We start from the raw sequence: 10,795 nt of genomic DNA, 5'->3' as shown, positions 1-10,795 counted from the left end.
GCAGAAAAGAAAAATGGTGCAAGATGGAATTGTCCTTGGGACCGCCCTCCCTTCAAGATGGAATTGTCCTTGGGACCGCCCCCCCTTCAAGATGGAATTGTCCATGGGACCGCCCTCCCTTTAAGATGGAATTGTCCTTGGGACCGCCCTCCCTTCAAGATGGAATTGTCCTTGGGACCACCCTCCCTTCAAGATGGAATTGTCCACGGGACCGCCCTCCCTTCAAGATGGAATTGTCCATGGGACCGCCCTGCCTTCAAGATGGAATTGTCCATGGGACCACCCTCCCTTCAAGATGGAATTGTCCATGGGACCACCCTCCCTTCAAGATGGAATTGTCCATGGGACCGCCCTCCCTCCCGCCCACCATAATGTTGGATCTTAAAATGGATTTCAAAGCTCACGAGATGTGACGACATAACAATGACGTTTTGCCTCGTTATCGATTCCGAAAAGGCGCAAGAGTACCGAGCTGGCTCGGCTCAGTACTCGGATCCCCTAAGTTTGGGTGTGTTCTGTTCTCGAGGAACCAAGCCTGAGCATCTCTACTCCCAACTGTCCCAATTGTGGTGATGCAATTCCAAATCTCGGCCACCCAAAATGGGCATTTTGGTGAGGATTTGGCTGGGGTTGGGCAGATCAGGGACAATGTTTGGGCTTATTTTGTCCTGATTCTGCATGTTACAATTTTGGAGGGTACGTTAATAGGTAATTTCATCTTTGTATAATAATTGTAATAATGATGATATTTTCTGAACTGTGTTTTCATTCTTTTTATTGCTCATAAACAGATTTGTAGCAGTCCTGCACTCATAGTAACGATAAAATGAAGTCATGTTAGGAGAAATGTAACCTGCAGAGACCGCTCTGTGCGCAGTGATTGTAGCAAAAAAACCTACTAGTTTGACCTGACTAGCTTGTGTTTGAACCTTGCCTACATCTATGCTAACAAGTACAGAGAAGGTAACGCAGCATTAAGTTCTAAGTTGGACGGAGTGCTCCTGACATTATAAAGCTACTTCGCAGTGGCTATTTGTGTAGATTATATTGGTTTATTTGTGTTAGAATATACAAACAACATTTTATTACATGAAGAGAGTTCAAAACATACACAAAACAAAAACTTTTGAAAGAGGAGGTTTTTTTTTCTTTCTCCTACAGCAATACGGCTTTAAGACGAAGCCACTTCAACAGACTGAAACGCCTTGACATTTTGGAATTTTGTGGAGGAGAAATCCGCCATGAGACATCTCTCGCCGCCTCTGTACGGGGTGATTTCAAACTGGACTGTAACTTTCTGATGTGGCTTCAGACGTGGCACACTGAAAAGAAGAAAACGTGTTTATCTTCTGTTTTGCTTTTTTGCAGCATATATGGTGTTAATATTTTTAAAATCGGTATATTAATTTCAATGTTGCAATTGCAATTTAAGGAAAGCCATAACTTTATTGCACAATTGAAGCTTATTTAATAAAATGGCACTGTAACCCATATCAACCTAATCAGTGGCGCACGAAGGGGGGGTTTCTAAGTCTCCAGAAACCGCCCCTGCGCTAACTAAGTGGCCACCATAGCGTCACTGTCCTATACAGCAGATGCGGCGCTGTCAAAGAAGCGTCCGTGGCGGTGCTGTATTGTATACAGCACCGCTGCGGACACTTCTTTGACAGCGTCATGGCTGCTGTATAGGACAGCGCTGCCGAAACTGAGCTGCTGCCCCCCCTCCCCCCTGAAAACCCTGCGTGTGCCCCTGCTAATGTATTCAGACTAATGAAAGCTAATAAATCAATGCTTGCTATTGTTTACAAATCATATATCATGCTTGCATTCTTACTAAAATAACCATATTGCGTTAATGATAAGTCTCATTGGAGCTGTTTGACAATATAAAAACACCAAAATACGACTTACAGTAGAGGATATGATATTCTATATAGCCCATACGTTTTTCTAATGAATACTGTGGTGACAGTCTATTGCTCATGCTAATATTATAGCCTGGTGTTTACACAACTTGCTTGCAACATTCTGTGGACAACTTGTGGCCAGTATAAAAGAAAACTAGGGTTGGCAGAAGCGAGAAAAGTCATGGGACTCTACTTGCCCCTGCTGACCCAGATTTTTATCCACCAGCAACCAACACTGACCTGTCAGTGGGACCAAAGAAAGCAACACAGACCATATATTCATCATCATAATTTATTTATATAGCGCCACTAATTCCACAGCGCTGTACAGAGAACTCATTCACTCAGTCCCTGCCCCATTGGAGCTTACAATATAAATTCCCTAATATAGACACACACACACATACAGACAAAGAGGTAGAGACTAGGGTCAATTTTTGATAGCAGCCAATTAACCTACCAGTATGTTTTTGGAGTGTGGGAGGAAACTGGAGCACCTGGAGGAAACCCATGCAAACACAGGGAGAACATACAACCCACACAGATAAGGCCATGGTTGGGAATTGAACTCATGACCCCAGTGCTGTGAGTCAGAAGTGCTAACCACTAGGCCACTGTGCTGTACTATATATTGGTGGTGACCAGTGGATCTTAGGAGTAGTAAGACTGGATGCCCTTTCTGGATAATAGATTCCATACTTCTAGTACTATTTTTAGACCACAGTCAACCATGTTGTAGCTGGATTTTACATCTGGTAAACAATTTCAATAATGTCTTCAAGGGGAAAATATATATTTTTTGTTTAAGTTTAACAATTTTATATTAGATATGCTCTGAACCCTGAAATAGGATGTGATTTGAGTATTTGAGATTAATATTCTCTTTCTTTAAATAACAACTTAAGCACCTTTTAAGTATCCATCTGGTATTCATTGTTCTTAACTGTCCTCTTACAGATAATTATCTCCTTTTCAAAACCTCTCTGAGCAAACAATAATGGCTGACACAGGGTCACATTTATCAGCATGTCATGTGAATTCAGAGGGAAGGTAGGAGAGACAGGATGACACAGTGAAAACAGATTTCAGAGAGGCATGCCGAAGCTTCTCGGCTCACTAAATAGTGTGCAAGGTGACTTGGGTTGTCATAGTAATCACATATGACTGTGGAAAATCCGAAGAATTGTCAATTATTAGTAGCAGTTTGAAGAAACAAACCAAGGGAAAAGGGTAATTACCAAACTGCTCCTTGTAACCTGTCACAGTGATTTATGTTAAGAAAACACACCTCATTTGTTCATGGGATTGTTGCTTTCAATTGTTTAAAGAAAAATTTAATGAGAGTATGCTGATCAGTGCAACTCTTTACAATATACTTTTTAGATAGTTTTCGTTTCAGTTCAGTTCAGAACACCATCATATCCAGCATACACAGGTTAGTGGGGAAAGTGTTTGTAGTGAAGCTTCTTTTTCTTGGGTACTTGGCCTCATTTTCAGTTCCACTAAATAATGTCTACTTTATCCCACACAGTGAAAAGCTGCTTGAGTGGCTCTTGGAGACAGAAGCATCCAATTTAGGCAGGACTGCTGGAGTAGAATATAAATGTCTTCTGTTTAATATATATAGTCTGTCACTGGCTATTAAAGTCACCAGAGGAACCTTCAATGTTACTCTGCCGACTCAATTCATGGGAAAATTAACTGTATCACAAAATATTTTATACAAAAATGTCCTAATTGTAGCTTATTGGGCATTGTGTTATTTATTGGGTCATTTATATGGACTATATAAAATGCAAACCTCCCAACTTTTGCAGTCAAGGAATCGGGACAAATGTGTGTGCACATGAGTAGGGGTGAGGGTTCAAGTGTCATAGCGACATGTGCATTGCTTCTGGCACGTGGCACCACCCTCAGCCCAATTCCCATCCCTTAAAACCAACCATTCATTGCAGCAGACACCTAACTGGTGTGTGTGACAACCCTTCGTAGCTGATCAGCTATGTGTGGAAGCGTTGAGCATGACATAGATCCCAGCCCTCCGGCCTGATCAGAACAAATCTTTTACGATCCAGATGGCGCAACAGAACCCTTAAATCATGACAGAACTCACTCACATCTCATTTCCCTGCCGTATTGGAGCTAACAGTCTAATTCCTCTAACACACACACACAGGGAGAGACTAGTGTCAATTTGATAGCAGCCAATTAACCTACCAGTATGTTTTTGGAGTGTGGGAGGAACCCACACAAACATGGGGAAAACTTATAAACTCCACACAGATAAGGTCATGGTCGGGAATTGAACTCATGACGCCAGTGCTGTGAGGCAGAAGTACTAACCACTAAGCCACCATGCTGTGTTAAAGTGATGTGAAACAACGTTATGGCAATGCTTACATGCAAATTTTGATTTAAAATTGAGTAGGGCCTCACTGATCAAATATGAGTATCATGGAATTAGTGTAAATACATTTTTCTGTTCTTGTTTTGTACTTGTGCACTTTTTTCAGTTTAAAGTCCATCAAAAAACTGCAGACATTGTACACTTACGTAACATTAAGTGGTGTCTTCAACAGGCCACTCCCCTCTACTGTGACAATACTGTCATCAACTTCCTCTTGAATGGGATTGGAGAATATCAGATCCACAGTTGCAGGTTTATTTAGTTTTGCTTGCTCTTTGAGCTAGAAACAAAAAAAAAGGATTTAAAGCATTATTGTTATGCAATTAAATGTGTGCATAGTCTGGTTATCTGACATGCAGCATGTGATGGTAAACCGTGAAATCCCCATAGCAGCACTTAATTGTTCTGTGTGCTGGGGAGAGTAGGACCATATATAGGAAATACCATTTTCCTAATACATCCCCTTTAAGAATTGCCTGAGCTACTCTAAACAATGTTTAATTATATATTTAATATGGCCCCCCTACTCTTACAATCAGAGCAAAGGTCCCATCAGAACACCAGGGGGTAATTATATCAAGCTGCAAGTTTCGGTCGAGTTTGAAAAATGGAGATGCTGCCTATAGCAACCAATCAGATTCAAGTTATCATTTATTTAGCACATTCTACAAAATGAGCTAGAATCTGATTGGTTGCTATAGGCAACATCTCCACTTTTCAAACCCGCCGGAAACTCCCATCTTGATACATTTACCCCCAGGACAGCCACGTGACATAAGTTTTCCCAGTCCATAGCATCCACTTTAAAACTACTTATAGAATGTTCTGCTAATGATGCTAAATTGTGGAAGTCACAAATCGGAAATCTAGGCAAATAAATATATCAAGTTACAGATATTCCAGTTGGTCATATATTTGATACTTGAGATGGATTAGAACCAAACTAGATGTTGCTTTAAATAATAAAACTAGCTTGTCATTTGGCTTTTACTTCAAGAAAAGCATAATTATGTCTCTAGTTGTATATTGAACACGATTCTTACCACCTCTTCTCTTAAGGTATATAATTAACATTTGTGGAGTAAAAATGCAAAAACAATTAACTATAGCCAAGCTTAATAAATATATTATGATGATGTTATAGAACACAAGATCCACCATAGTTGGATGCCACAGCACAGTAGAAAGATGTCTCTGAAAATCTGGATAGTTAGGATTTAGATTTTGACTATAGACAATTCTGACATTGTTTCTTAATGTAGTGTGAATGTGAAAAAAAAATCTAGAAATATCTGACAATTTTCATACCCTGAACAGCAGTGGGGGGTTCTTCAGTAGAACTACTATATCGGCCAGCAATTTCCCTCCTTTTGAGTCCTCACACACAGCCACAACTTTGATCATATTGTCTGGAGTTAAATCTTTTTCATATTGGTCATATTTTATTTTTAGTTGGACACTTTTCTCTGAAAAAGAATAAATATCAATCTAAAATAAGTAAAAGTGTAAAAAAAAAATGAAAGAACACCAGCACATCTTTATCACAATATAAACATAACAAAATGAGCAGTGAAAAGGGAGAGTTATATTGAAAATAAAGCTTGCAGATTTCTTTTATTTTCGCAGTAAAAAATGTAAACTCATGTCAGCAAAAAATGTTTTCGATTTGTATAAGTGTGGTGTAACCAAAGTTATACTAAAAAAAGTTGAATGTAGAAATTTCTTTTCATTCAGTTGTTCATTTGACACTACAATATTCCGGAATCAGTTTGATAACAGCCTCACACTAGTACTTTGAGCATACTTGCCAACATTGCTTTTTATTTTTCCGGGAGATGCTGGCTGGGACGTGGGCGTGCAGGGGGCGGGGCGGCGAAATCGCGTCATTTTGGCCCCGCCCCCGTGACGGAATGACGCAAATCGCGTCATTTTATAGCGGGGGCAGGGCTAAACGCCGCGATTCCGGGTGAATCGCGGCGTTTAAACTGAATTTTTCCCACTTCCTATCAGGGAGATTGCCACACTCGTCCGGGAGACTCTCGCAAAATGCGGGAGTCTCCCGGACAATCCGGGAGAGTTGGCAAGTATGACTTTGAGGTGTTTGGGACCCTGCTCCTCACATCATGACACATGCAGCCCGGTCCTCACTAACACAATCACACTAATGCACAGGTCACTGCTTCCTATCCACGATATCTGCTGCGATGCACCCTTCTTAAATATGTGAGGGACACAGAGGGACGTTTTTTTAATGGTAAGTGCACGATAGTGCACTATCATTATTTGTTAAATAAATGCCCCTTAGAGAGGAGCGGGGGCCTCCTTGGAGCCCATGGGCCTCTGTAGTGTGCGTTTTGTGTAACATCCCCCTCGCCCCGAACACCAGAATTTACAGCTGTATACTCAAACAGCTCCTTGCAGCACTGCACTTGCACAGCCTGAGTCCGGGAATAATGTGCCTACTGCAGGCATATAACTAAGTACAATGGTGGCTATCTTGAATGTGGGCATTTGAGAAGTGACTTTCCATTTGTCTTGTGACATCATACACTTTACATCTGTATGTGAAAATATTCTCCCCTTGGGGCAGTGGATACAGTAATGGCGTCATGTAAGCTGAGAAGATTGAAGCCTGAGATGTTCAGCTCCGTACACACCAGAAAGCCCTGTACCTGGGCCTCTATTATTGGCTAGGCAAAAGGAGCGGCTTTGTCATGAACACAGAAACAGCTGTACTCCTAGAGATGGTTAAGAGGAGAGTAGGGAGTGGAGTCCAGAAGATTGTCCATATAGATTGATGTGTCCTCTCATGTGTAGTACTGGTGATACTGACACATAATTAGCACAATGGGGGAGCTGTGTAAAACTATAGGGTACAGTGGGGAGGTTGTCTGTACTGAAAGGTGCTATGAGGATACTGTATAAATTTAGGACACTATGGTTAAGCTTTGTGCACTGTGGGGTGCTATGGGGACATTGTTCATACTGTTGACTACTATGGGGACACTTTGCATACTGTGGGATACACAGGGTATGGGGGGGCGGGTGGAAAACTAGGACTGCACTTTTCATTTTTGACTCCAAAGGAGTTCGACTCATTAGCAACCACACCACAATGTGACCATGCCCTCAACACGGTGTCGCCATGCCCCTTAGACAAACTCTGCCCTAAGTTTTTATGAAGACAGCCCCAAAATGTTGAAGTACCAGAGCCTGAAATTCCTCTCAGCGGCCATGGTTGGCGGTTGGCTGACCCAATCTCTATTAAACCTTTTATCCGATCATTCTTTAAAATGGAAGCATTATGGATCATGCTTCGGTAACAAAGCAATTTGAAGATGACTATGTTAGATTACTAAAACAGGTCATGTCTATGACAGAGACATATGCATACATACCTTCATTAGGTCCCAGTGTAACAGACTGGGATTCAGTTAGGACCACCTTGACTGGTGTGTTGTTATATATTATAATGGTGGCAGTCATGTTAACCTTCAAAGTCTTGGTGTCACCAACAGTGTTCTTAAGAGTAAGGCTGACTGAAAAATCCTCTCCAACCTGTGGTTCACCACTCTTCTTAAAAGTGGCAGAAAAGTCAGGTTTTATTGCTGGCGCTGCTTCACGCAATGACATCGATGCCATGTCGTCAGAAGCTCGCGCTGCCATGCGAAAACCTGCTGCTGGTCGTCGCATTTTATCCTTAGCTTTCTGAAATATCTCTCTTTCCTTGGCAGAGCCTGCGGAGGAAGAGAGATACAAATGAAGGAAAAAACAAAATATAAGCGCAGAATATGATTATGCAAACAAGGCATAACATAACAAATAAATATCAGTCACAGGTGAATAGGAAGACAAGGACAGGTGAAGTAGGAACTATGCAAGCAGCTCAAGGGATCCTTCCAGGTCTGACGGAACCTTGTGATTTGTGCCACTCTCCAGATCAACCTAAAACTTCATCTTACACAGTTTATTTCTGCTTCCAACTATCAAATAAATCTTAGTGACCTCCACATGGATGCTAAGTAGAGTATGAAAATTCTCTGTCATAAATGGTTATCCCTTTTGCATAAACCCGCCTCTTGCTACAATGAGCAGTGCCAATACTTCTTAACTGCTCCCACTGGAAATGTATTGTTGGTGGGGAGGGCGCTGCCTGTATGAAAAATTACCGGGCAGCTAGGAGGGAGCTGAATGTGGCAGACATTGGAGGAGTCTCCTCAGCAGGAATTTGGTTGAATACTTTATTTAGTTTGGTGAGACACATATATACATACACATTTATTTTAGCATTTTGAATACCTGCGCATTCTGCTGTGCTATTATTGGTAATGCAAGCATCTTGGAGAATGAGGTTCCACTTATCGGGAGAAAAGACATCAGAGTAGATTGATTCCCAACTTTATCAGCCTGGGATTTGTACAAATGTAATTTGATATAGAGGGTAAAGTATATGTTTTAGAGACAGGTCTTTTAAATGGTCCTAAGATGTCTAATTATATAGGATTTATTTTTATAGTACAAATACCTTAGTATTTGTACTATAAAAAGCACTTTATCCATAGTATAAGGTGCACCATGGTGTTTGATTCAGACTTGTTCCCCTCCGGTGTTTGCTTGGCTTTTCCTCTTGCGTTGCTCCTGTTCCCCGCACAGTCCAAAAAACAGACTGGTAGGTTAATTGGCTTCTGTCAAAATGATCCCTGGGGGGTATATTTACTAACCTGCGGATTTGAAAAACTGGAGATGTTGCCTATAGCAACCAATCAGATTACAGTTATCATTTATTTAGTACATTCTACAAAATGACAGCTAGAATCTGATTGGTTGCTATAGGCAACATCTCCACTTTTTCAAACATGCAGTTTAGTAAATATACCCCCTAGTGTGTGGTAGTGAATTTAGATTGTAAGCTCCAATGGGGCAGGGACTGATATGAATGACTACATATTCTCTGTACAGTGCTGTGTAATATGATTGAAGCTGTATAAATAAACAAAATGAATAAGATAAACTGAAACTTCCATTTCTAAAAATATTTTTACGATTGACCAGTATGGATATATATAGTAGCAAATAAACACTATTAGTTAGGTAAAACAATGAATGTCATAATTTTATTCACCTTCAGCGTATTTGTAGTCAAGTGTTACATCTTTACGAGTGAAAGAGCCAACTGCTTTGGTGCTAGTAAGCCTTCCCACAGCTTGAGGATCAGACTTAAATATCCTTCTGGTTCCATTAGGGTATACAATATATGAGTCTGTGTCACCGTTCACCTCAGAAAACACAAAGGCGGTATCATAATCCAGGTCCACATCTCCCTCTTTCACGGCCTTTAGTGAGGTCGGTCCTAAGCGGTATTCACCTGATTGGGAAAAAAAAAATAAAAAATTCAATCTGTAAATTTTACAACAACAGTTTTAAAAATCACAAACACATTTTCTCCTGACAGATGATTTTTATGTCTGCATGGGTAATACGTTTAAATAAAGCGTTTCCAAAACTCAAATTTCACAGAACTATCCTAAGGTTTTCCACTTTTCCTCTCTAAGTTGCAGATGTAGTAAACATTAAATTGACATATAATCCACCACATGCTGTTAATTTCAAAATATTGTCTTGACTCTATTAATAGAGTCAGGATGTCATCTTTCATTGACATCTCGGTGATCCTCAATCAATTCAACCCCCCCTCTTGTGCTGGTGATCATTAACTTCTCCATATTTTGGCAAAACCTCTGTCTCTTAACTTACCCAAATATTCTCAATCCTATGTGCAGTGCCCTGTATTAAAGTAGCTTTTATCCATACTTGCCAACTCTCCTGGAATGTCCGGGAGACTCCCGCATTTTGCGTCTGTGCCTTACTGCCTTTCCTTAACTTGTCACTATTATACACTTTTCATCCCCATTAGCAGGTGAGAGGGATCTGCCATTTTTAACTACTTTAAATAACTACTACTGAAACATCAGGGGGTAAATGTATCAATGTCCGGATTCTTCAACTCCAGCGAGATCGGCGTCTTCAGCGCTTAAATTTAAAGTGGCGCTGCCTTGTAAAGGGAAACTTCCCCCTTTACAAGGCAGCGCCGCTTTAAATTTTAGCGCTGAAGACGCCGATCTCGCCGGAGTTGAAGAATCCGGACATTGATACATTTACCCCCAGATCTCCTCCTTGCAAATCATTCGTACACTGCTGATCCACTCTGTCAACCTGTTTTTCACCAACTCCAATAGACAAAGCTTCTACTAAAATACAAGGCCATCAACAAAACTCCACCAACATACATCTCCTCACTTGTTTCAAAGGGTGTGGTACGTTTGATCGATGACATTAATACCAACACAGACTATAGCTAAAGAAAAATACCACTATGAGAGGGACATACAAAACATATAGACTTACCAACAAATAGAGAAGGTTTACGACCCAGCCCCTATGAATTGCGACTAAAGAAAATGTCTGCACTTGGAATTGACGT

At 40.8% G+C, this 10,795-nt stretch overlaps 1 protein-coding gene across 1 annotated transcript in view; it reads right to left on the bottom strand.

Moving 5' to 3' along the window:
• Positions 1–758: 758 nt before the first annotated feature.
• The window catches only part of LOC142095004 (protein-glutamine gamma-glutamyltransferase E-like), a 29,868-nt gene continuing 19,831 nt past the window's right edge, over positions 759–10,795 (bottom strand). Inside the window, exons 9-13 of the mRNA XM_075177704.1 lie at positions 9,437–9,679; positions 7,713–8,051; positions 5,623–5,780; positions 4,461–4,594; positions 759–1,322 (exon numbers count right to left, since the gene is read on the bottom strand). Coding sequence (XP_075033805.1) covers positions 1,172–1,322; positions 4,461–4,594; positions 5,623–5,780; positions 7,713–8,051; positions 9,437–9,679 — 1,025 coding nt within the window. The 3' untranslated portion in view covers positions 759–1,171. The remainder of the gene's footprint in view (positions 1,323–4,460; positions 4,595–5,622; positions 5,781–7,712; positions 8,052–9,436; positions 9,680–10,795) is intronic.

This window comes from Mixophyes fleayi, chromosome 6 (assembly GCF_038048845.1).
Source record: "Mixophyes fleayi isolate aMixFle1 chromosome 6, aMixFle1.hap1, whole genome shotgun sequence".
NCBI classification, from domain to species: domain Eukaryota; kingdom Metazoa; phylum Chordata; class Amphibia; order Anura; family Limnodynastidae; genus Mixophyes; species Mixophyes fleayi.
The sequence above is the reverse complement of the archived record's forward strand: the minus strand, read 5'-3'. Positions and strand labels throughout refer to the sequence as shown.